We start from the raw sequence: 26,264 nt of genomic DNA on the forward strand, positions 1-26,264 counted from the left end.
TATATATATATAAGCTCTATTTACATATAAAATTTAGGAATTTTTTTTTTAAAGTCCTTAATATTAAGATTTTATAGGATAAAGGACATGTAATATTTTCATAGTGGTCTCAATATTTTTCCAGAGGAATTTCGATTAAAACAGATTTTGATCTATGTTCTGAAATTTCTCTAATTTCCTCACAAATTTCTCTGTGTTTGACCAATTTTCTCTAGTTTGATCACAATTTTTTTTCTGTATTTTGACCAAATCAGAGAAAATTGAACTACAAAATTGAATAAAATTAGTCATGATGATAATGAAAATAGGGTTAGAGACTGTGTGTGATAATGAAAATAGGGTTAGAGACTGTGTGTGATAATGAAAATAGAAACAAATTTGGTCCAATCTGCAACGATTATGTTGCTTTCATCTGCAATAGACATAGTTTTCAAAAGGAACTCTCTTATGTTATGTTTGGTTGGGGGATTTGGGGAGGGATTTGGAAAGGGAAAGGGAAAAGGTGTGTGAAACTAGGTGAAATATAGGAATGTTTTATTTACATTTCACCTACCTTTTCCATTTCCCTTTCCAAATCCCTCCCTAAATCCCTCAACCAAACACAACATTAATCTCTCTGGCTCTTTTCTAGATTTTATCATCATGTCAATATTCACATCAGAGTCAATTACAGGTATATTCTCTTATGTGTATATATGAATGTGTGAAGAATGACCAAGCTCAAATTAGTTGAATTTTTAGTAGTGGTAGTCGAGGCAGTTACTGTGTTAGAGAGAGAGTGTGTGTGATAAAATTTATAAATAAAAAAAAAAGTTCACAAAAATATTAAATTACATCATTATATACAAAAATTACATCATTTTATACAAAAATTATGTATGTATTTTTTTATATCATTATTAAAAAAAATGATGTCATAATATTTATTATGTCAATAAGGCCTACACTTGCCATATTTTTACATGATATTTAATGTGTGACATAGATAATGGTTGTTGTAATAGTATCCATATAAGTGTCTTCAACCATTAATAGTATAAAAATAGTATAAAAATATAATAAACATACACTGCTACATAATTCTTAAAAAAAAAATTCAAAGTCCAGTGGTTTCAATTGAACCCACTACTTCATGCATGGCCCCACCGCCCATGCGCATAGTTATCTACCTCTTCATCTACAATGTTCGTTGAAGCTCATCCATTAGTAGATGTGCAACCGATTTGTATCCCATCTCCCGGGCTACATAGTTATCTACCTCTTCATCTACAATGTTCGTTGAAGCTCATCCATTAGTAGATGTGCAACCGATTTGTATCCCATCTCCCGGGCTACATGTTCAATCCAACCAAACAGAAATTATACAATTAATAGGAGTTGAATTTGGATGATGGCAAAAACATTAATTTGAAAAATGTTAACTAGGACACACCTTTGAATATAGCAACCCCAGTTGGAACCTTCTTTCTCTTCCTTAAGCACAATGAACTATTCAACAAAAGAGCATAAAAACATGGAGATTTTCAAGAAATTCCACAAATACACAGTGCAAGATTGTGCGGCAAAATAGATGTACCTGTTACATATCCAATATGGTTTAATTCCTTTATCCTCTATGCAGTGAGGGCACATCCATTGCTTATTTCTTCTCACCACCTCCATTTCTGGCAGATAATCAAGTAAAAAAAAAATAGTAGATTCTTAGTTATCTTTTTGGATGGGACACGCTGGGGCTGCAAATGAACCGAACTGTTCATGAACAAATTCAGCTCGGCTTCGCTCGGTTCGTTTAGTAAACGAGCCGAGCTCGAGCTCGCATAAGCTCGGCTCGTCAAGCTCGACTCGTTTATCTTTATTTAAATTATATAATAAATATATTATTTATATATTAAATAATATTTAATAAATAAATATATATAAATAATAATATAAATAAATTATTTATATATTAAATAATATAAATAATATTTTTATTTAAACAATATAAATAATATTAAAAAAAATTTATCGAGCCCAGCTAAGCTCGAGTTCTATTAATGTTAACGAGCCGAGCTCGAGCTTAATAAACGAGCTAGATAAGTAAACGAGCCAAACTCAACCTCAGCAAAGCTCGGCTCAGTTCGGTTCTTTTGCAGCCCTAGGACACGTTATGCATGTGTAATTTTATATCTAAATTTTTCGATGGGATGAGAAATATTGGTTTGGGACACGCTTATCTATTCAATTAGCAATTCTATGGGCATTTTTTGAAATCAAAATTGTGGCAGACAATGCATCAAAAAATTGTGCTGAGTTGTGAGCTTTTATATAATATAATAGGATGATGTGATCATGATCAGAATGTGGCTTTAACCATTTCTTGAGTCATGTTTTCAGCTTACCTTCACCGTATCTAACCTTGAGACAAGCTCGGCAGAGAACACCATTGCTAGAATGACATACTGAACAGTCTGTCTTGCCTGTGTACGAAATGTTTGTAAAAGTCACATCTACAGTATTTTTAAAATGTAAAAAAAAACTTCTAGTATAACACCAACCTAAGCACGGTTGATCCATATCTAGATCACCACACCGCTTACAATCTTCTTCAACACACAGTGTCTTTTGCCTGCATTTTATTATTTCAAACTGATAATGAGTATCACTAACAATGTCTCTGTAATCAAACTGCCATCATAGCTAATGCAACTTAGCAAACCAAGAGATTTAAACCTAAAATCATTTCACATTGAAGCTTGACCACACTTGAAAGAATTCGAAAATAGAAACCTTGAACTCACACATAGCTCATTATAAAACAATTAAAAGAAGAGAAAAAAAAATAAAAGGTTGCATAGAGATGTTCATCTAATTTATGCTGGCCATTGATTCTAATCATCCAAAACAAGTAACATCGATGTGCAATATTTCCCTACAAAATCAATCATCAAGTTGACTGTCATTTCCTTCTAAAATATGTCAACATGATGAGAGTAACAAGAAACAATCTCAGCCCAACCCAAAGAGAAAAAGGTGGGGAGAAGTAAATAGAAAATTGGAAAAATAGAGCAAAACTGTATTCTGATTTATTGTTCATCTGATGCAGACAATTGTCAGGTGGGATAGTAATATAGTATTATTAATTGGCTAAAAAAAATTGAAACCCACATAAGAAAAGGCACAGAACCTGCAAAAGTGGCAGCAAATTCCGAAAACAGGGTGGTAGACAGTGCCCCTGCTTTTGCTTGAGCAACGCCGACCCAACACATCGGGTGACAGCTCTAGCTTCATATTTGTACCCACCGCTAGCCTCACCAAAGGTCTGTTTGCAGATGTCTTCTCGTCTCCTTCACTATGCAGCTTCTCTTCACTCTTTCCAAAAAGCTTCACTTTCTCTGTTAACCTCAGATACAACAGAAAGTTAGTTAGCGGAATGACTTGGTTGGTTAGATTCTTCTCTCCCTATCTTATTCTGTATTTATCATAAAAAAAGAAGAAGAATGATTCTTCTGTATTTATATTTCTTATTTTCTCAAGAAAGTCGAGTTTCATTACAAAAGTTCAAGGCAACACAACCCATTCTCTTACTCTCAGTACATTACACATACCTTTCCGTGGTGATATTGGTTCACTAGATGTCCCTCTTAACCGATTGCAGCGTTGCAATGGAATGTACTGATCAGATGTTATTGAGTCAGCAGTTGTTCCCTTCAACCGAGCAGAACAGCGCCGAGGAGTGCATTCATAATCGACTTTTTGGTATTTCTTGACATAAGTGTTCACTGGCGAAGCCAATCGAAGGTCTGAGATCGTCTTGTGCAGTCCCAGCGATGCCAATCGAGCCTGCTCTTCATATCAAGAGTCACATAATCAAAATGCAGATAGAACCAAAAAAAAAAAGAGGGGGAAAAGAAAGAAATAAAGAGAGATATATGTGTATATATATATGTAGAGAGAGAGAAGGGGGGGGGGGGGACCTGGTTCTCCAGAATTCGAGCAGTTCTGATACTTTCATAGTCACTCTTTGTTTCATGATGATTTGAGCATTTCTGAGGTTTTGTAGCCTTAAGAAAAGCTTGGCAGACAACACCATTACTAGAACAGTCTGTCATGCCTGTCTAGGAAATGTTTTTATGTTAAAGCTATTTAAAAAAATGAATGTTAAAGCTATTCAGAATGTAAAAAAAATGAATTTGAAGTATGACACTAACCAATGCTTCGTTGATCCATTTCTAGAGTACCACACTGCTGCTTACAATCTTGTTTACCTTTTAATGTTTTTCGCCTGAATTTAATATTCCAAATTCATAATAAGAATACTGAAAACTTTTTCTGAAAATTGAACTTTAAGATGAACAAAAGAACAGACTCTACTGAATGTTCATTTCTCAGCTCTAAGGCCATTCACTTACACTAGACACACACACACACACACACACATAACAGTTAAAGAAGAGGAGTAACTAACTACTAACCAACATCTCGAACCAAGAGACATGTAAGGGCTTGCAACTTGGTCCAAAGAAGCAACTTAAGAAACCACAATCCGTTTTGTGCAAGCAAGAAAAAACAGGATTATGAGATGAGAAATCACATAGATATTTGTCACACCAACGAATTGGAGGAGCAACTGATGAAAAGTGAAGATAATCTGCCACTGTAGGTTGCTTCTTTGCAGAACAAGAAACAAGATGGTGTCCAAAATAAACACAAAAATCCGCAGCGGAGTCTGCATCCAAAAATGCAGAAATATGGAGTGGACCAGGAACAAAGGGACACACCTTGATGTAAATAGCCTTGAATGCAAAATGATATCTTCTCAGATCTAATCAAAGTAAGATATTTCAGAGAGTCAACAAGATTTTGATAGAGTTCTAAATCAGGAAACGGATCATCACAATCCAATTGGGGACTAATTTTGACAGCAGAAGCAACAAGCTTACAATCAATCAGTCATAGCTGCTTTACACAGCAGGTCGTTATCATATTAGGTTGAGATAGAAACAGGCCTGAAAAGGATCTGAGAACTTCAATACCAAGAGATTAAGATCTTTCATTGCAAAAGCTGAATTGAGCTGTTGAATGAATGAAGGTACTGAGCATTATTTCTTGTAAGAACAATGTCATCCACATTCCAGTTGCAGCACTAATCAAAAACACTTGCTGCTTGAGAAATGAAGAAAACTTAGAAATGTAGTGTAATCATCATAAATTCCTAAGCAACTAGAATAGCAATGCAAACTTCTTAGTTCTGCTTGTGAAATATCTGATTTCAAGATCAAATGTAAAGGTAGCCAATCTTTTTATTGCCGACTGAAAAAGAAAAACCACTTCAAGAAATGGTAGCTTAAATCCACCGCTATGAACTCTTTTCTGGCTCTTCTTCTCAAAAGAAAAAAATGGAGCTATTTTTTAAAGCAAGGTCAATGGAAGTCAGACCGTTGTTACATTTAGCGGCAAAAAGACCAATATGCAAAGCGATGTCTTCAGAGAAAAGAAGGAAAAAAATAAAAATAAAGGACAAATTAGCCAATTCATCGTTTCAGCTTGAAGATCTTGATGATGTTGACATCGAATCTGTTTTTTCTTTACAAGAAGAAGCCACATTTAATCCCAATAAGGAATCCTCATAATCATGATGTTGATCATGATGTTGACGTCGAATCTGTTTTTTCTTTACAAGATGCCACATTTAATCCCCAATAAGGAATCCTCGTAATCATGATGTCTACATACTATTCATTTATTTAATTGGTTTCTAGTTAATGGTTTAATTGAATGCAAATAATTGAATTTTTGAATTATTTGTTTTAATTTTGTTATACTTATGTAAATGTAAATGATTGAATTTTGTTAACTTGTACTAATCCTAAATGTAAATAATTGAATTTTTGTTTTAATTTTGTTATACTTGTGTATCCAATAGTTGAAAAGTTTGATTATTCTGTGTTACAGGTAAATTTTGTTCACCTGTTTTAATTTTATATGTTTGTTTTAACTCAATTTTTTTTCTTATATAATTGTTCTATATTTTTCTTTAGCATAGTCCAATTAGATAATTGTTCTTCAATGTGTTCTATTTCTTAACCACTAAGGGCTTACTAGAGGAACCTTCACTTGTTAAGATATTGAAAAATGTCATAAATATTCTTGCCATTACTATTGAGATAACTGTAGAGGCCAACAGTTGGTTCTGTCTAAGCTCATGGTCTTTACATGGCTTTTACATGGCTTCCTGTCTAAATGACCAGCTTACAGACTTCTGCGACTTGGGTGCTATTCCAGTTATCTTAGTAATAACTTAAAGAACATTTAAGAATCCCAAATATAGTGGCTTTGATACCCTAAAGGATTCATGAGTCTTTTGTTTTCTAAAGGACTCTTGAACCATATTATCTTTTGGCCCTAACTTCCATGTTCTCCTAGAAAAACCATTACTTTCGAAATTAACTTGAAAAAGGTCAACCCTCTTTTCCCTCAAATTCTATATTTTATTCATGACTTTAAAATTCTTTGGATCGTGGCTTGGCAATACACTACTTCATATCCTCACAATACAATGTTCTGTTCTTAACCCGTCAATTTGCTACCAAATGGTGCAAGAATTATTCCATTCCAAACAATCATTATCCTGGTTTTCTCCTTCAATTTTATGAACATCGTGAAAAGGAAACGTCAATACATCCTGCCCCATCTATGACTTCTTCAAGTCTAAAATCTCAAAAATCATTTCATTATGATAATTTCAAGTCAGAATTAAAACAAAAGCTAAAGGAGAAATATCCTTCAATTTGTAAGAAAGATTTAAATCATAAGTATAAAAAAGCACTTAAAATGAAGATGATCTAACTCGCTGAGGCAGAACAAGTTTCCTCAGAAGAAAAAGATGACTAGCCCTCCGGACTCACCACCAAATATACCTAGTCAAAACCATGATGATGACTACTTTAACACGTGTCTAGGTGTTGATCTCAATAATTTGTGATTTCAGACCCAACGCAAATATCTCACAAGACGACAAAAAACTTTCTAGTACCAACCCATTCTTTATCAAAAGTAGATTATTGACAAAAGCAATTTATTCCAAAGCAAAAGCAGCAAACAAGAAGACCATGTGACGAAAAGACTCTAGCATTATCTCTTCGGACTTCAAGCAATTTTCAAAACCAATTTATTTCTTAGGTCTATATAAGCGATAGCTAAGAAGAAGAGAGGGCATCGAAAAATTTTACTTTCAATTTCATATTTGTGAAATTAGTGGGTGTGAATAGTATGCTATTTTACTTTCAATTTCATATCTGTATATGCTATGTTTGGTTTGTTTAGAATAGTATGATAGTTTGTAAGTATTTTTTGTACTATTTATATTTTGTATAATATAATTATGTTTTATGCCAATTCTTAATCGTTTTTATTAGTTACATAGATTAAGATATTATCAAAAATTATTACAAAAACTAGAAATACAATATCCTCAGGCACACATTTTACCTATTGAAACTTGGGATGAACATCAAAGAAAATCAAATTTGGAAATATCAAGACCTTAGATGTGTTTTCTTCAACATAAGATTTTATTTTACAATCATTAAGGTTGACTATATTATATCAAATTTGGAAATATCAAGATTTGACTACTTGGGACTCCTATTGAGCGTGGGATCGTTTGAAAAATAATTAATTTTTTGAATTATATGGTGCATTATATTCATTTAGTGTCTTGTGATTTATTTGAAATTCTTCTTCAATATTATTAATTGATAGGGAATTCGATATCAAAACCAATATCATTTGTGAAGTGATTAAAGTCTTGGCAGACAGTGTGAGCAATGTGGTTTGGTGGTGGCCTAGTAACCTGTAGAGGTGTGTGTTTATGGAATGATGATGTAAAGTAAACGGTGTTTGTGCAGGTGAAATTGGGTGGACTTAGAAGATCTTAATGATCTAGCTCGTAAGAAGCGAGACTTCTGAAATTGCAATATTACAGATCCATTTGGATTTTGTATAATGTGGTTGGGATTAGTTTGTGTGTGAGTATTATGTATGTGTATAGCATTATCGATGAGCCAAGTGTCATCATCCTCACCATCTGTTAATAAAACTTCATTCCATTTTATAACTCTAAGGACTATAATTTCAGATCTAGCTTGATGTGATTGGAAAAGGATTGTAGATCCTTGTAGACTAGTTGTATTCTTGAATCTAGGACAAGAAGTTGTCATAGCTTTGTAGTAAATACGATAAATAGCCATTAAATTCAAAGCAGTTGAATCCATATTATATCTTTTTGTTTGAATAGTTAATATAATAATTGTTTTGTAAGATTGATTCCAATTGATTTCTAAATTCATCTGATATTCCAAAGCAGTTGAATTCGAGCCCAACATAGTGGGACAATTCCCTTAAATAATTGTTCTTCAATGTGTTCTATTTCTAAATCACTTTGATTAACCACTAAGGGCTTACTAGAGGAACCTTCACCAGTTAAGATATTGGAAAACATCTTAAATATTCTTAAGCTCTCACGATCTTAACACGGCTCCTTGCCTAAATGATCTAATGGTTTACAGACTTCTGTGACTTGTGTGTTACTCTGGTTATCTTATTAATCATTTAAAGAACATTTAAGAATTCCAATATAGAAATGGCTCTGATACCAAAAGGAGTCCCATGTAGTCAATCTTAATAATTGTAAAATAAAATCTTAATATTAAAGACAACATATCTAAAAGGTCTTGACATTTCCAAATTTGATATATTAAGTTTCAATAGGTAAAATGCGTAACTGAGGATATTGAATTTCTAGTTTTTATAATAATTCTTGATAATATCTTAATCTACGTAAACAGTAAAAATGATTAAGAACTGGCATAAAACATAATTATATTATACAGAATAGAAATAGTACATAAAATCACACTATTCTAAGCAAACCAAACACAACATATACAGATATTCACAAGCTTCACACTTTACTAATTTCACAAATATAAAATTGAAATTAAAATTTTTCTATGCCCTCTCTTCTTTTGGGCTATCGCTCATATAGACCTAAGAAATAAATTGGTTTTGAAGATTGCTTGAAGTCCGAAGAGATAATGTTAGAGTCTTTTTATCACATGGTCTTGTTTGCTACTTTTGCTTTAGAATAGCTTGCTTTTGTTAGGAATATGTTTTTGATAAAGAATGTGTTGGTACCCGAAAGTTATTTGTTGTCATGTGAGATATTTGCGTTTATACACAAAACAGAAATAGTACATAAAATACTTACAAACTATCACACTATTCTAAGCAAACCAAACACAACATATATTCACAAGCTTCACACTTCACTAATTTCACAAATATAAAATTGATATTAAAATTTTTCTATGTCCCTCTCTTCTTTTCGGCTATCGCTATATAGACCTAAGAAATAAATTGGTTTTGAAGATTGCTTGAAGTCCGAAGAGATAATGCGCTAGAGTTTTTTTATCACATGGTCTTGTTTGCTAGTTTTGCTTTGGAATAACTTGCTTTTGTTAGGAATATGTTTTTGATGAAGAATGTGTTGGTACCCGAAAGTTAAGTTATTTGTTGTCATGTGAGATATTTGCGTTGGGTTTGAAATCACAAATTATTGAGATCAACACCTTGACACGTGTCAAAGTAGTTAGCATCAAGGTTTTGAGTAGGTATCTTTGGTGGTGAGTTTGGAGGGCTAATGGACATAAGTATCCCGCGTTTGGATAAACATTAAGAGATTGGGTCCAATAAGTCATCTTCTTCTGAGGAAACTTGTTCAGCCTCAACGAGCTGGATCATCTTCATTTTAATTGCTTTTTTATACTTGATCTAAATCTTTCTTAGAAATTGAGGGATATTTCTCATTTAACTTTTGTTTTAATTCTGACTTAAAATTATCATAAGCAAATGATTTTTAGATTTTGGACTTTAAGAAGTCATATATAGGGTAGGATGGATTGATGTTTCCTTTTCACGCTGTTCACAAAATTGAAGGAGAGACCTAGGATAATGATTGTCTATAATGGAATAATTCTTCCACCATTAGGTAGCAAATTGGTAGGTTAAGAACATTGTATTATGAAATAGTGTATTGCTGAGCCATGATCCAAGAAATTATCATGAGGATATGAACATTGTATTGCTAAGTTAAGAATAAAATATAGATTTTTGAGGGAAACCTTTTTCTGGTAAATTTCAAAAGATTCTTGTAAAGGTTCTGGGAGAATATGAAGTTAGGGTCAAAAGATATAATATGGTTCAAGAGTCATTTAGAAATCAAAATGCTCTTGAATCCTTTAGGTACCAAAACCATTTTTATATTGGGGGTCATAAATGTTGTTTAAGTTATTACTAAGATAACCGAAGTAGCACCCAAGTCGTAGAGGTCTATAAATAGTTAGGTCATTTAGGCAGAAAATAGTGTTAAGACCATGAGAGCTTAGGCAAAACCACCTGTTGACAACTACAATTATCTTAATAGTAATGGAAGAATATTTAAGGCATTTTCCAATATCTTACCAAGTGAAGGCATGTGATTCAGTTTATTGGAATTTTCTATTTGATACTTTAGTGGCCACGGGGTTTTCTGTTGTGATTAATTGTGATTTGGAGAGATATTTTCCAGGGGCCAAGGGGTCCAAGGCAAGGGGATCCTAGGTTGTTTTTGGTAGTAAAAAAATTCTCTTTTTTGTTAAAGGCAATTTAACCTTTCATTCTAAATGTCTTTCACAAAGACATTTTTGAAAGACTTGTTCTGGAAGAGTTTTCTACGTCATAACTGTCGATTCATCCACAATCACATGCATCAAAGGAGCAGTGTCCATCTTGTTACAACACATAAACTAGTTTGCCAGAACCATAAGCATAAAAAAGAGTTAATAGGTTCCATGTTGATTTTTGTAGTGAAAACCAAAGAGGCAATGCCTACTTTCTTGTAGGAAATCTCTATAAAACCATCTTGTTTTTTCAAATAAATATAGGATTGGTGGACCGGATCGGACAAGGAATATGGTGAGTTGTTTCATAGTTTGTATAACCCAAGAATCAAGAAGAAGCTAAGGAGCTTAGATATGTGGATATATGTCTTGAGAGACACAAGATGGGTGTTCTAGAGAATCAATAATCAAGAGCAAAGCTTCTCCCTAATTTAGTGAGTTGTATAGTCTGTATAACCCAAGAATCAGGAAGAAGCTAAGTTGGATATGTGGATATGTCTTAGGAGAGAGACACAAGATGGGAGTTCTAGAGAGAATCAATAATCAAAGCAAAGCTTCTTCCTAATTTTTGGGAAAAGCTAGATAAGAAGATTGATCAAAAGCACGATTCTACACTCGATAGGCCACCTGGTAGTGAAGAGTTGCAGTACTGGCCTGGTTAGCTTGTTCCACCAATTTGGAGCTGAAGTTTCAGAGTTTAGAGAAGATGGGGGATCAACTAAAGGCATGTTGAAATTTGGGAGAAGAGTGTCAACATTTAAAATTGTATGAACTATTGCAATTCAAAGCATTTAGACGCGTGGGTTGTAGAGATAAGAGGCGATTGGTCGTTGATCTCTAGGAAGATGGTAGGCACTTCAATGGCCTGAGATCATCGGAGGAAGAAGAGGAGAAGACCAAGGCAAGCTTAGAGAGGAAAGGGGTGGCAATGTATGTTATGTGAATTCTTGTTGCTCTTGTTGTGTGTTTTTGGGTGCACTTATGATGATGCCGTTATATAGACTCCAAGAGTATTGGAGCCCAAGCAACCTCTAGAGGGTGATATCAGCCCTACTAGCTAGCTGTGTCCTATGATTCAGGTCCTTAGGAAGGTTACATCATAGGAGCTGCAACTATAGGTATGATGTATTGAGAGGCGTATCATATGTGCATCAGATGTAAGTGTAAGGTCAACGTTCCTTTCTCTAAGCCAGGTCAAAGGGAGGGAGTTGTCACTGTAGGGAGACAGCTACACGACCTTGATGATCCCGAGGTCTCAGCCTTTAATCTACAATCCTCTAATGATCCCAAGAGACTAGGTCTGCTCCCAACCTAGGCAGCCAAGAGGCTGAGTGCATGGGTGAGCCCAGGGCTTGTCGTGAAACGTAGGTGAGTCAAGAGTCTAACTATGTTGCTATGGAGCTGGGGTGAGTGGGTAGAGAATATGGGTTCGTTTGGTTTGAATTTCTGAAAAAAATTTGGGAAATTTTCTCTACAAATAAGTTTTTAAAAGTAATCAAACCAAACAAATTTTCCCAAAAAAATTTCTCAAAACTTGTAAACCAAACAAGTTTTCCAAACAAATCTCTCTCTCTCACACACATCAAATCAATCACTTTTTCCAAAACTCTCTCTCAAAATAATTTTCCAAAACATCTTTTGAAAAAAACCAAACCAAACCAAACAACTTTTCGTACTTTTTATCTCTAAAACACATCTCTCAAACACAAACCAAACATACCCTATATTTTTTGAGTTATGAAGGGCCATGGAGAGCTCTAGGTGAGCCGGCTCTATGAAAGAGAGTTGTGACCTTGTTTTCATACTTGGTGGTGTGAATGCCCCTATTTAGGCTAGGCATACGACCCCAACTCATTGTGGTGCCTCAGGGGTCTGCCACGTGGATGTGTGATGGTGATGACGTGATGCTTGTAGGGCTCACCATGTGTCAAGCGTAATATACACATTAATGTCCCTCTATATAGATATTCTCATGAGAATGTGTGTACATGTATGACAAAGATGTCGAAAATATAAGTCATGCAATTAACAAAATTTGATTTCTTTTGGGTTAAAGGGAGATTTTTATTTATTTATTTATTTATTGGTGTAAATATGATTCATGTATACAAAACTTCCTTGTTGCAATTTGGCATGATGCAGGTAGAGATTGATTGTTCAAGATGAAAGGGAAAGCTATTGTGTGTCCGTAGAAGAAAGCCGTCAAGAAATTACCAACCAAGTCAAGTGGAGAAGAAACTTCCGAACCTTCTGCCGAGCACTAGTTCCGTGCTCCTTACTTTGGAGTTGGGGATAAGTTCTGGTAATAGTTGGAGGACAATGGGACTGTCAATCTATCTCAGATTTTGTTCGGAGTACCCGAGGTAGAAAAGGGGGCGGAGGGGATGATAGCTCACGAGTCTATTATCCGGTTGCACGTAGAGCACGACCTCTACCTGTATGCATTTCCAGCTCATGATAGTTATGCTTTCACTAAGAATGGTGGGGGTTTTGATAATTGGGCTGAGGATGTGCTAACTGATCCTTCTTTCAAGGAGATTTTAAAGAATGCCAACGATAGTGCCATAGTGGCAAGTATTGGGCTGAATGTGAGGAGGGAATCATCATGGTTGAGTGTAGCATTTTTCCGTTGGAGTTCCAATTCTCACACCTTTGTTGTTTGGTGGGGGAAATTGACACCTACATTGGAGGATGTTTGCGCTTTGACGGGTTTACCTCTGCTTGGATACATTTGCCCCGAGTCATCTAAAGATTATATCCACTCTGAAAGCCTCATTTTCGAAAACGGGATTCCTATTGAGCGGCTATGACAAAGGAGGGGAATACATTGGTCCGCAGCGTCGAGAACATTGTAAGAATACTTTTGGGGGGTGGCTATGATACTGGTATAGGGACTTGAAGTCATCTCCAAATGAAGGAACAAAGATAGGGGAAGATGGGGTAAATGGTATCGGCACTTAAACTCGTCTTCGAAGAAAGGAACCAAGGTAGGGAAAGAAGGGGTAAATGGGCCCGGATATGAGAAGTATAAACACAATTCCACTTACCTTGTCGCTTTCCTTTCATACTAGTTGAGTTGGTATATCGTGGAGGGGCCCGCCCAAGGATGGCATGTACAGACTCATCCGTGTTTGATATTGCCACTTATCTGGCGACTGGTCTTTCGGTTGTACTTGGGCCACTATTTTTGGGGACTATATACAGGCGGCTGGATATGTATCAGGTTGGGTAAAAAAGTTGAAGGGTCGGTATAATGTTATTAGCTATGTATTGACTTCCTTCCTTCAGATGTTCTTATATGAGCGATTTCCTAGACGCCCGACTGATGGAGAAGTGGAACTGTGCTTATACTTCTCATATCTGGGCACATTTACATCTTCTTCTCCTATCTCGGTTTCTTCCTTCGAAGATGGGTTCAAGTCTCGATACTAGTATCGTAGCCACCTCCCGAAAATATTCTTACAATGTTCTCGACGCTGCGGACCATGCGGACCAATGTACTCCCCTCCTTTGTCATAGCTGCTCAATAGGAATCCCGTTTTCAAAAACGAGGCTTTCAGAGTGGATATAATCTTTAAATGACTCAGGGCAGATGTATTGGCAAGAGGATCCGCCATACCAAGCAGAGGTAAACCCGTCAAGGCCTCTTCTTCTTCTCCTATCTCGGTTTCTTCCTTCGGAGATGGGTTCAAGTCTCAATACCAGCATCGTAGCCACCTCCCGAAAGTATTCTTACAATGTTCTCGACGCTGCGGACCATGCGAACCAATGTACTCCCCTCCTTTGTCATAGCTGCTCAATAGGAATCCCGTTTTCAAAAACAAGGCTTGCAGAGTGGATATAATCTTCAGATGACTTAGGGCAGATGTATTGGCAAGAGGATCCGCCCTACCATGCAGAGGTAAACCCGTCAAAGCGCAAACATCCTCTAATGTAGGTGTCAATTCCCCCCATCAAGCAACAAAGGTGTGAGAACTAGAACTCCAATGGGAAAATGCTACACTCAACCATGATGGTTCGCTCCTCACATTCAGCCCAATACTTGCTACTATGGCACACGCCGGCGTTCTTTAAAATCTCCTTGAAAGAAGGATCGATTAGCACCTTCTCAGCCCAAGTATCAAAACCCTCACCATTCTTAGTGAAAGCGTAACTATCATGAACTGGAAATGCATATGCGTAAAGGTCGCACTCTAACCGCATAACAGACTCGGGAGTTATTATCCCCTCCGCCCCCTTTTCTGCCTCGAGTACTCCCAACAAAATCTTAGATAGATTGATAGTCCCATTGTCGTCCAACTGTTTGCCAGAACTTATCCCCAACTACAAAGTAATGAGCACGGAACCAGTGCTGGCACTTCGGAAGCTTCTTCCCCACTTGCCTTAGTTGGTAACTTCTTGATGCTTTTCTTCAATGGACACACAACAACTTTCCCTTTTATCTTTGTCTAGGCTTGGCATTTCTTTATATGTCCATGCAAAAACCTCCGAATACTTCTTAATTAACTCGACAAGGGGCCCTCCTGAAAGGGTTTTTGAGAGCTAGTTATGACTACTACCTTCATTGTTGTAAATTGCTTTGACACACTGATAGTAGGTGGAGGGGATTGTGGCGTATTTGTGGAGCCAAGTTCTCCCTAAGAGGGCCTGATAGGTCGTCTCTGCTTCTATGACATGGAACTAAGTGGTGGAGCAGATTGGTCCTACTGCCAAGTCTAATTGAACATGCCCTATGGTTTTGATTTTTTGATTTCCAAAACCAGTGATGGAAATGGTTTGTCTGACTAGGTGTTTTTGTGAGATCCCAACTGCCTGAAAAGTAGAATAGGGCATTACATTTTTGTGAGATCCCTCCATCCATGAATCCTCTTTGAAACTCCATCCCATTGATGAACACTGGGATATGAAGGGGACGGTTATGTGGGAACGATACTTGCATATTTGCCTCGGTAAAGGTTATTATTTGCCAAGGAGTTATCTCAAAACACTTTCCTAACCGATCCACTTACACTCATGCATGCCTTACCATTTTGTTGCGCAAGTCTTAAAAAGACCATGGTAGCTTCGAAACATGTTGTTTCTTCAGACAAGCTGAATTGACCTTGCTGAATTGGCCAAAGAACTATCGCATGCCTGGTCTCGAAGTTTGGACAAGTGAGTTGTGAGATCAGAGAGCTCACACACCATTGGTTTTTCCATCTCATCATAATGCGAAAGCATCATGACCGCCTTGCCGTTGTCTTTATGATGGGGGAGAGGATCTTTTAAGACATCCTCTGTCTGGCGACAAGGTAGCTCCAAAGCAGCGCCATGTTGCTTTTTCAGACAAGCTGAATTGGCTAAAGAACCATTTTAACTTTATCGATTTCTTAAGCGCGCTATCGCATGCCTGGTCTCGAAGTTTGGACAAGTGAGTTGTGAGCTTAGAGGTGAGCTCACACACCATTGGTTTTTCCATCTCATCATAATGCGAAAGCATACCGTCTTGCCGTTGTCTTTATGACGGGGGGGAGAGGATCTTTTAAGACATCCTTTGTCTGGCGACAAGGTAGCTCCAAAGCAGCGCCAGCCATCACCTTTCGAACTAGGGATCTGAGCGCCTAACATTCCGTGGTAGGATTGTTTGACGGAACGTGGTATATGCAATAGTCTGCCCGCGCTTGATCCTTTTTGGTGGCAGGTCGCCTTGGTTCAGGGAGGAGTGCTTGTGCCTCGTCGACCGAGGCGGGCAACGGTAGAGGAACTTGATCAAATTTTCTCTTTTTTGCTTGGAGATTTGTTCTTTCTCCAGAGGAACCTCTCGCTGCATATACCGTGCGGTTGCGTCAGTTAGGCCTCCATGAGGAAGGTGGAGGTGCCGTTGCTTGCCATGAATGAGGTTGTGGAGCTTCCCTTCGTACCCCGATCTTACTGTTTCACTTGTGTTTTGAGCTGTAGTACATAAGGCGGAAAAGTCGGGGAAGTGGTGGTTGACCAACTAGAGCTTGTAAGGCGTGAGCATCCCTTCGATGCACACATTGACACCAGTTGATGTTCTTCTATCGGGTCTTAAATGTCCACTACTTTTTTCTTGAAGTGGTGGACATAAACAAGAATGCCCTCCCTAAGTCGTTGTATTTCCCTCATAAGATGAAGTTAGCCTTTATTCGACGTAAAAGAACTTGATATAAAACTTTTTCACCAAGTCCTCCCATGAAGCTAGCGGCGAAGTTGGCATACCATGAGAATGCCCGATTTGTGAGGGACATGGAGAACTCTCTCATGCGGAGGTTTCGGTCTTCTTGGTAGGCACCAAGGGTGTCGAGAAAACGCAAAACATGTTCCCTAGCGTTTCCTTTTCGTGCGTCAAAACAGATAAACTTTGGTACAAATATGAATAGGGTAAGGGGGACAGAGGTCTAGTTTTGGAGAGGTAGGGATGTGACCTTTGTTTGTCTGAAGTAGGTTGTATATGTGTTCTTTCACTTCGTCCAAAGGTACGGGGGTTGGACTGAAAGAACCTGGTCTGGCGGGAGAGCGGTGAGAGTTCTGCCGACCAAACCGACTTATGGCGAGGGTGCTTGGCTTGGAGCCGTTGAGGGGTGCGGAGCAGCTGTCTGTCCTTTTGCTTGGTTTTGCAAGTTGTTTCGAGGAGCGGGGTTAGCCTCTAAGCCATTCTGAGCAGATGGCGGAATGCCATTTTGTGATGATGAAAGGGGGTTAGATGATGATTGAAGTGTGGGTGCCCTTTGTAAGGCTAGTGTGGGCATCTATCAAGAGTTGTTAGTTTTGTTGGAGAGACTAATGCACGGAGTTGTTCCACTATGGCCGGTTGAGAAGATTGTTCCTCCAGAAAGCCATCGGGGTTGTGTTCCAAGGTCTCCACTAGAGTCTCCCTCCCTACTGCCACCTTGGGATGCTGCTGTGCCGGTTTTGGTGTTCTTTTTGGGTGCTATGTAAAGGGGGCACGACTCTTCCCCAGTGGTGTATAATGTGGGTTGTAGAGATTAGAGGCGATTGGTCGTTGACCTCTGGGAAGATGGTAGGCATTTCAATGGCTTGAGATCACCGGGGGAGGATGATGAGAAGACCAAGGCAGAGGAAAGGGGTGGCAGTAAGAGACTTTGAACACTTAGTGTATATCAATTCTTGTTGTTCTTGGGTGCACTTATGATGCCGTTAACTCCAAGAGTATTGGAGCCCAAACAACCTCTAGATAGGTGGTGGTGAGTTCTCCTCGACTCGACAGGAGGGTGATATCAGCCCTAATAGCTGTGTCCTATGATTCAAGTCCTTGGGAAGGTTGCATCATAGGAGCTGCAGCTGTAGGTATGATATCTTGAGAGGCGTATCATATGTGCATCAGGTGTAAGTGTAAGGTCAACGTCCCTTTTTCTAAGCCAGGTCAAAAGGGGGGAGCTGTCATTGCAGGGAGACAACTACACGACCTTGACGATCCCAAGGTCTTAGCCTTTTAATCCATAATCCTCCAATGATCCCAAGCAAGAGTGCCTAGGTCCTGCTCCCAACCTAGGCAACCAAGAGAGTGAGTGCATGAGTGAGCCAAGAGTCCAACTATGTTGCTATGGAGCTGGGGTGAGTGGGTAGAGAATATATTTCTTGAGTTAAGGACCATAGAGAGCTATCAAAGTGAATTGTGACTTTGGTTTCATACAACCCCAACTCATTGTAGTGCCTCAGGGGGTTTGCCACGTGGAAGTGTGATGGTGATGACGTGATGCCTGTAGGGCTTGCCACGTGTCAAGCATAACATAGATACCCACATTAGGTATTTCGAGGAATTTGGTGTCAAGAATTGCCATTCTTGAAACAACAGGTTATATCCTTTATGCCTATGGAATGAAAGAGCTAGACTAATAACCCCGAAGTAAAGATGGGTATATCTTTCCATCTGCCAGTGTCGTGGGAGTTCCTCAGGATGCTAAGAGTCACCATTTGTTCGCCTTCAAAAGAATGGATCAAATGATTGGGCATTCTAGATAATAATCACTAACAATGTCTTTATGGTAAAACAATGGAGAATAGGTAAGTGATCCCGCAAGAGTATTTTGATCACGAACAAAGATGAAAGTTTTGAAGAGAACAGTGAGGGGAAAAATTCCAGTGAGAACTAGCAGAATTCTCATGCTCTACTTATTCCTTTCTATGTTCCAATGGTCACAACCTTAAGATTGGACTAATTCATTCTGGATAATAATCACTAACAATGTCCCTATTGTAAACAATGGACATGGTAAGTGATCCTGCAAGAGTATTGATCATGCATAAGATGAAAGTTGTTAAAGAGAACAGTGAGAGAAGAAATCCCAGTGAGAACTAACAGAATTCTCAAGCAAAGTGTTACGACTTGCAAGTGAACCGGAGTCTAGGTTTTGATAAACCTGATAAGTTCACGGCTGGTCAAGATTTTGGTGCTGTTTCATGGAAAAATAAGTTGTTTACAAAGGAACAGAAGTATGAAAGAATGTCCTTCTCTTATTATCCTCCTTCATTAAGGAGTAAGAAGGTGGTTGTGTCTCTTTTGAGGGAAGTAAAAAGCCTTGGTGCTAAGAGATGGAATGAATAGTGGGCTACTTTTTGGATAAGAAGTTGCATTTTTTGGTTGCGAAGAGCATTGCCTTCAAAAATATGAGCCAAGTATGGTTTGGCTGAGGTTTTTTCTAATGAGCAAGGCTTTTTCTTCTTTCAATTCAAGAAGGATGGAGCTTACAGATGGAGCTTACAGACAAGCTGTTGATGCTGGTCCATGGTCTTTTCTGGTGGAAGTAAAAAACCTTGGTGTTGAGAGATGGAATGAATAGTGGGCTACTTTTTGGATAAGAAGTTGCATTTTTTTGCTGTGAAGAGCATTGCCTTTAAAATATGAGCTAAGTATGGTTTGGCTGAGGTTTTTTCTAATGAGCAGTCCTCTTTCTTCTTTCAATTCAAGAAGAATGGAGCTTACAGACAAGTTGAAGCTGGTCCATGGCACTTTGGAGGGAAATTGATAATTCTGAAGCAATGGTAGCCTTATATGAAGTTGGAGAAGGAGTCATCTACTAACGTACCTTTGTGGGCTCAATGTTTTAATGTTCCCTTGGAACTATGGAATGAGAAGGGCCTGAGTTATGTGGCTAGTGCAGTTGGAAAGCCTTTGTATGTAGATATGTTCACGGAAAATTGTCAAAAATTAAATTTTGCTATGATTTGCATTGAAGTAGATGTTAATGTTGATTTGCCTGACTCCATTGACTTATGTTTTGCTAAGCTTACTTTGAAGTATCCATGACATCCTAGTAGATGTGGAGTGTGTAAGGTGTTTAGGCATAATGAGGTTCTAATGTTTAGGAAAGAAGGTACAGGTAAAGGGGAGGCCCTTGTGGCTAGGGATTCAAATTGGATTGTCCTAAATCTGCATGTGATATTTGGCAAGGATCTATGTTGAAATTAGTTGGTTCTAATGCTTCTCTTGGCAAGAAGCAGAGCATGTCCCAGGTTTCTAACATGTTTGAAATTTTGAATGTGGTAGCTGGAGATGTGTCTAGTTCTGGTGCAAAGGTTTTGCCAACTCTACCTATTATTGTGTCTGCTATGGGGCAAGATGACAATTGTTTGGATAGTGCTTCTGATTGTATGCTTAATCATGATGCTTGGGGGTGAACCATGGTATGAAGGTGAGGGTTTCCATCTTCGTGGAGCTTCCTTGTGACAAGTATATAGTATGGCTAACAGGCTAGTTGGAGAAGGGATTGGAGGAGTTCTAAGAGTTGTTCTTTTGGGCAAGGGCATTGTGGGTAGGTGAGGAAAGCATTATTGGCATAGAAACGGAAAGAGGCTTGGCGAGGCATTTTGTAGAGATAAACAGTAAACTCACACCGGCCGTACAAGGGCGTTAGTTAAAAAACCTGGTGTGAGTGGTGTGACTTGGGGGGAGGGGGAGGGGGCTGGTGCTGATCTGGACCGTCCATTGTTGTACTTGTGGACATGAGTATGGGGTTAAAAGGAAGTCACACCCGGGGCCCAAGTGCGAGTGATGTGAGTACTTTTGATTCCTTTGCCGGATAGTGCTATACACGTGTCATGTTTCTGGTGGTTTACGTGGTTGTAAAGTAAAGATATTTTCAGAATGATTGATATAAAGCAGAGGAGGGAAAATGATTATGCTTTTGAATTATTTTGAATGGAGAATCTTCATCCTTACACGTGGGCCTTCTCATGGGTTTGTGGAAGGAGAAGATGTTTTGGAGGATTCCAATGCTGAAGTAATTAGCTCAGATGATTGAAAATGATTAGTTGCAGGAATTGAAGCCTAAAGATGTTTTGGGTGGTGTGCCTAAACGTGGGGCTGAAGTTTGGTTCTTGGAATATTAGGGGTTTCTTAATGACCCTGTTAAGCAGCAAGGTGTTAAGCAGCAAGGTGTTAAATCCTTGATTCTTGATCATCAATTAGATTTGTTGGGTACAGTGGAGACCAAAATTCGGTCTGCGAACTTGGATACTACTATTAGTCATTGTGTTCCTTGTCATTAGGTAAATGTTCATAATATGGGATCTCTTCCTATTGCTAGAGTAATTTTGGCTTGGAACCTGATAAGTTTCTCAATTCATGAAGTCTGACCAAGTCGTTACTGTTTTGAATTAGAGTTTAGTTAGTAAAAAACTTAGTTATGTGACTATTGTCTATGGTTTTAAGAACATTGTCTATGTGACTATTGTCTATGTGACTATTGCCTATTGTGGATCGGAGACGATTGCCGTCTGAGCTACGATATTTACATGTTTGTTTTCGGGACAATGCTTGGATAATTTTGGGTGATTTTAATACCGAACTGAGGGATTTGAAGCTGTTGCTGATGTTGATTTTAATATGTATTGTGGATATTGAAGTGGAAGAACTGGCTGCTAAAGGGTGCTGGTTTACTTGGTCAAATAAAAGGGGTGGCTCGGGCCATAATAAAAGTAGGATTTTAGGGCTTTGGTGAATATGGCTTGGATGGATCAATTTCCTACTTGTGAAGCTGTTATGCATGTTCCAGGTATTTCAGATCATTGCCCTATCACCGTGATTGTTTTTTGTATGATCCAAATAGAAGGAAACCCTCTAAATTCTTTGATTTTTAAATGAGACATTGGAGTTTTCCTTCTTTACTTGCTAATTCATTGGTTGGCTGATGTGGCTGGTTCTCCTATGGCTAGACTATATCTCAAATTGAAACAGTTGAAGCCTGTTCTTAAAAATTTAAATAACGAGGCATATTCTCAAATAGATAAGAAAGGGTTGGAAGTTAAAACCTTCTTTGCACATACCTTGAATTGCTGGTTGTTCAAGAGTCCTTTAGAAAACAAAAGGCTCGGGTAAAATGGCTTGCTTTGGGGGATCAAAATTCCAAGTCTTTTCATCACAAAGTTAATATTTATAGGATGCAAAACAGGATTCTAAGTTTGGTTGGTGCTTCTGGATGATCCCAAAGAGATTAAGCATGGCATCATTGATTTTTATAAGAATCTTTTTTGGGTACTCCTTTTGAGCAAAAAAAGGATGCTAGAAGTTGCTTGGCTACAGTTGTTCAGTCTAAAGTTCCTAATGAACTGGCTTAGTTCAGACTGTCTGTGATGAAGAAATAAGGGCTGCTTTGTTTTCAATCAACGGGGATAAAGCCCCATGACCTGATGGGTATAATGCTGTTTTTTTTTTTTAACAGAAAAATTGGGATGTTGTTGGAGGGGATTTAGTTTTAGCAATTCAGAGTTTTATAAGGTTTTTCCTTATGTGGTTGGTGTGGCCCAATCAGCTTTTATTAAAGGCAGATCAATTTTGAATAATGTTCTGTTAATGCAGGAAGTTGTGAAGAACTATCTTAGAGATGATGGTATGCCTCGATGTGCTATTCAAATTGACATCATGAAGGCATATGATTCAGTTGCTTGGAATTTTTTATTTGATACTTTGGTGGCCATGGGGTTTCCTGAGCTGTTTGTGGATTGGATCAGGCAGTGTGTAATGTTTTCTGTTGTGAGGCTTGAAACATCACATTTGGCTTTTGCTAATGATTTATTCATCCTTTGTGGTGCCGATGAGAATTATTTTCAGTTAATTCAGGATACTTTGCAGGAATTATTCTATATGTCAGGGTGGAAGCCTAACCTTCAGAAGTCTGCTATATTTTTTGCTGGGGTTTCTGAGACTATGACTGTTAGTTTAAAAAATATCTTAACAATTCCTGAAGGGCATTTCCCTACTAAGTATTTGGGAGTCCCTCTTGTATCTACAAGGTTAACCTCCCAGGACTGTGAATTGTTGAAGTCCAAAATATTAGGTAGAGTTAAGAGTTGGACCACTAAATATGTCTATCATATAGGGGCCAAGTACAACTTGTAATCTCCATTTTATTCAGCATTCAAGTGTACTGGAGTTCTATATTTCTATTGCCAAAGACTGCATTGTGTAGTATTGACAAACTTCTGAAGAATTTTTTGCGGACAGGGAGTGAGTTTAGGTACTACAGTGCAAAAGTGAAGTGGATGCATATTTGTGCACCAAAGGCTGAAGAGGGCTTGGGATTCAGAAATTTGAGAGAGTGGAATAAGGCCACTATGCTAAGACAACCTTTGTGGGGCAGCCTTTGATCAATATATCATTGGTGATGGGACTGTTACATTTCCGCGATTTGATAATTGGCATCCCTTGGGTCCTTTGAATAAGAAATATGGGGAAAGGGTTGCTTTTCATATGGGCATGGCTTTGAATAGCAGAGTTTCCTCTTATCATTAATTTTCGGAATTGGAAGTGGCCTAGAGGTAGAAGAGTGGTTATTACTGAGATTAAAGCTAATACCCCTGCTAGCTTCGTAACAAGTGTGTATTGTGCAATGGGTTGATAACGATCATTTATTTTTTTGTTAAAATTTTTCAGCATATACTTGGACTGTTCTTTTGAGGAGAATTCTTCCTGGTAGAAGAATGTCTGACTTTTGCTGAAGAGTGTGGAGGTAAGGCTATTACAGATTATGTTTACAGGTTGACCCTTGCTGGTACTATGTATCATGTTTGGAAGGGAAAGGAGTCAAGAAGATAGAAATGGGTGATATTAGAGCTAATCTTAGCTCATTAAGGAATGTAAAATTTTGTCCTAGTGCTAGAAACAGGAGTTGTGTCATGTGAAGTTTGTTTTATTTCAAACCATCCCCAGCCCTTCCCATCAATGTTACAGCAAGGTTCCTACCACCCCAAGGGTTTGAGAGGGTCCACCAAATTATGGTGCGATCACCTCTCATTTCTTCACCTATAATCTATCTGCAATCATAGATGTTGCATCTTTGCAAACCGAGAGATTTACCTGAAACCAGGTCATATGACCGCACTACAATGACGTCGAAAATAGTAACACCTTGAACACACACATAGCTCATTATAAAACAATTAAAAGAAAAGAGACAAAACATAAAACATAAATGATCCAGTACAACTTGTAAACAAGAAAACTATAACTAATTAATTCATTAAAAAGAGAAAGACAGAGATGCTTAACTGATTCAAGGTGGCCATTTCTAATCATCCAAAACAATATGTTCAAACTTTTATAAATCAAGAAATGAACAGTCATTTCCTTTTGGATCTCACCCCCAAACCCAAACCCAAAAGAGAGAGAGAGAGAGAGAGAGAGAGAGAGAGAGAGAGAGAGAGAGAGAGAGAGAGAGAGCAAAGACAAAGGAAAAAAGAAGTGAAAAGGGGCTAAAAATGAACAGTTATCTGATGTTTACAACCTTCAACTAGACTATAGAAGAAAATCTCAAAGCCTTCATCAAATGAAAAGGGGCTAAAAATGAGCCCCAAATCCTTCATCAAATCAAATAAATGATAAATCAAATTTACAAAGGTCATATTTTTTACTCAAATCTGATGAAATTTTACAAGGAGCAATGATTGGTTAACAGGTCATTTTGTGATGAGCTCTTGAATTTTTCAAAAGATCTTAAACTTTTTTAACCAAAGTTTCACTCAAATTTGACCGAGAGAGAGAGAGAGAGAGAGAGAGAGAGAGAGAGTAGTGGACATGGCATGACCAAATTAAGAGTACCTTGAAACCCACATAAGAGAAGGAGCATAACCTGGAAACAGAGGGGTAGACACTGATCCTGGTTTCGCTTGCGCAAGGCCGATCCAACACCTCCGGCCTCTTCTCTTCCCTTTCACTACTCGGCATTTCTTCACTCTTACCAAAAAGCCCCAATTTACCTAACCCACAAATCAAAAACAAGAAGAAATGAGCCTAAAAAACAATTTTGAAATCAACACAACCCATCTCTCAGTTCAAATCAAAATATACATGTATGCATACCTTTGTGGGGTGAAATTGGTTCACCATGTGTTCCTCTTAACCGATTGGATCGTCGAAATCGAATGTGATCAGATGTTGCGATTGAGTCATCGATTAATCGATTCAACCGAGCAGAACGGCGCTGAGGAGTGCTTCCATAATCGACTTTTTGGTATTTCCTGACATGACTCTTCTTCATGGATCGAAGCTCTGAGATCGTCTTTCGCGATCCCATCGATGCCAATCGAGCCTGTTCTTCATTTCATATCAACAACCGCACAATCAAAATGCAGAGAAACCCCAAAAAAGTGATATATATCTATATATATATATATATAGAGAGAGAGAGAGAGAGAGAGAGAGAGGGACTTGGTTGTGGAGAATTTGAGCAGTTCTGATGGCTTCATAGTGGTTCTTTGATTTAAGCCTTCCCATTGTTTCTTTTTCGAATGAAATCAACAGACTTACTATGATCTGCTTGAAATGGTGGAGTTGGATTTCTAACGGCTATAAACATAAAAAAAGTTTGAATTTTCTAATGGTCCGTTAGGCTAATCTCACAGCAACCATCAGTCTTTGGGATTATGACAGCTACACCACGACCGTCCATGTGTGAATCTTCTTTCTTCCTCGTACAAAAATAAGTAACCCCCTGATGTAATTAGATGGCTCAGATGAGGGGTGAGGGTCTAAACCCCTCGGATTGCACCGTTATTATTTGTTTGTTGTTTCTTTTAAGTCATGGTTGGCTAGGCGATTTAGGTCAAGTTTGGAAGATTATAAAAGTGTACTTTTTATCTTTTTGGACTAAAAAATTGAGATTGAAAATATGGATGTTTGGGTTAATTTTTTGACTTTTTATTGAAAAATGTGTAATAAAAAATTGTAAAAATTGATTTGTAGGGAAAAATTTGAATTGGGAGTTGTGCAGCCGTAATTGTTGACTTTTGGTGAATAGTGTTAGCTTTTTAACTTTTTGAGTAACTTTTAAGCTTTTTGACTTTTTTGGAAGTACCCAAACTTGGCCTAAGGATTGGTTTGGGATGTTTTAAAAAAGTGTATTTTTTGATTTATTGGCTTATATGGAATGGATTTGGGTTGGATTTGATGTCATGTGTTAGAGAGGTGATGTGATTTAAATAAGATGATGCGACTTAGGCCTAGTTTGGGAAGACTAAATAAGTGTACTTTTTGACTTTTTTTGTATTATATGTAGAAAAAGTAGAGAGGAGATGTTGATTGATGTGACCCAAAAAAGTTAAAAAGAT

General features: G+C 37.9%; 1 protein-coding gene across 1 annotated transcript; it reads right to left on the bottom strand.

The window, feature by feature from the left end:
* Positions 1 to 1,050: 1,050 nt before the first annotated feature.
* LOC114270124 (uncharacterized) lies at positions 1,051 to 25,523 on the bottom strand. The gene is made up of 12 exons (XM_082911775.1): positions 25,366 to 25,523; positions 25,018 to 25,246; positions 24,788 to 24,914; positions 4,191 to 4,264; positions 3,957 to 4,093; positions 3,588 to 3,822; positions 3,167 to 3,374; positions 2,538 to 2,608; positions 2,382 to 2,459; positions 1,577 to 1,664; positions 1,433 to 1,488; positions 1,051 to 1,331 (listed from the first exon to the last, which is right to left on the bottom strand). Exons 1-12 carry the CDS (start codon positions 25,429 to 25,431, stop codon positions 1,267 to 1,269), a joined length of 1,434 nt encoding a protein of 477 aa, XP_082767901.1. The 5' UTR covers positions 25,432 to 25,523; the 3' UTR covers positions 1,051 to 1,266.
* Positions 25,524 to 26,264: the final 741 nt, after the last annotated feature.

Source organism: Camellia sinensis, unplaced genomic scaffold, assembly GCF_055761805.1.
Source record: "Camellia sinensis isolate YWXY unplaced genomic scaffold, ASM5576180v1 Unanchor13, whole genome shotgun sequence".
Taxonomy (NCBI): Eukaryota; Viridiplantae; Streptophyta; class Magnoliopsida; order Ericales; family Theaceae; genus Camellia; species Camellia sinensis.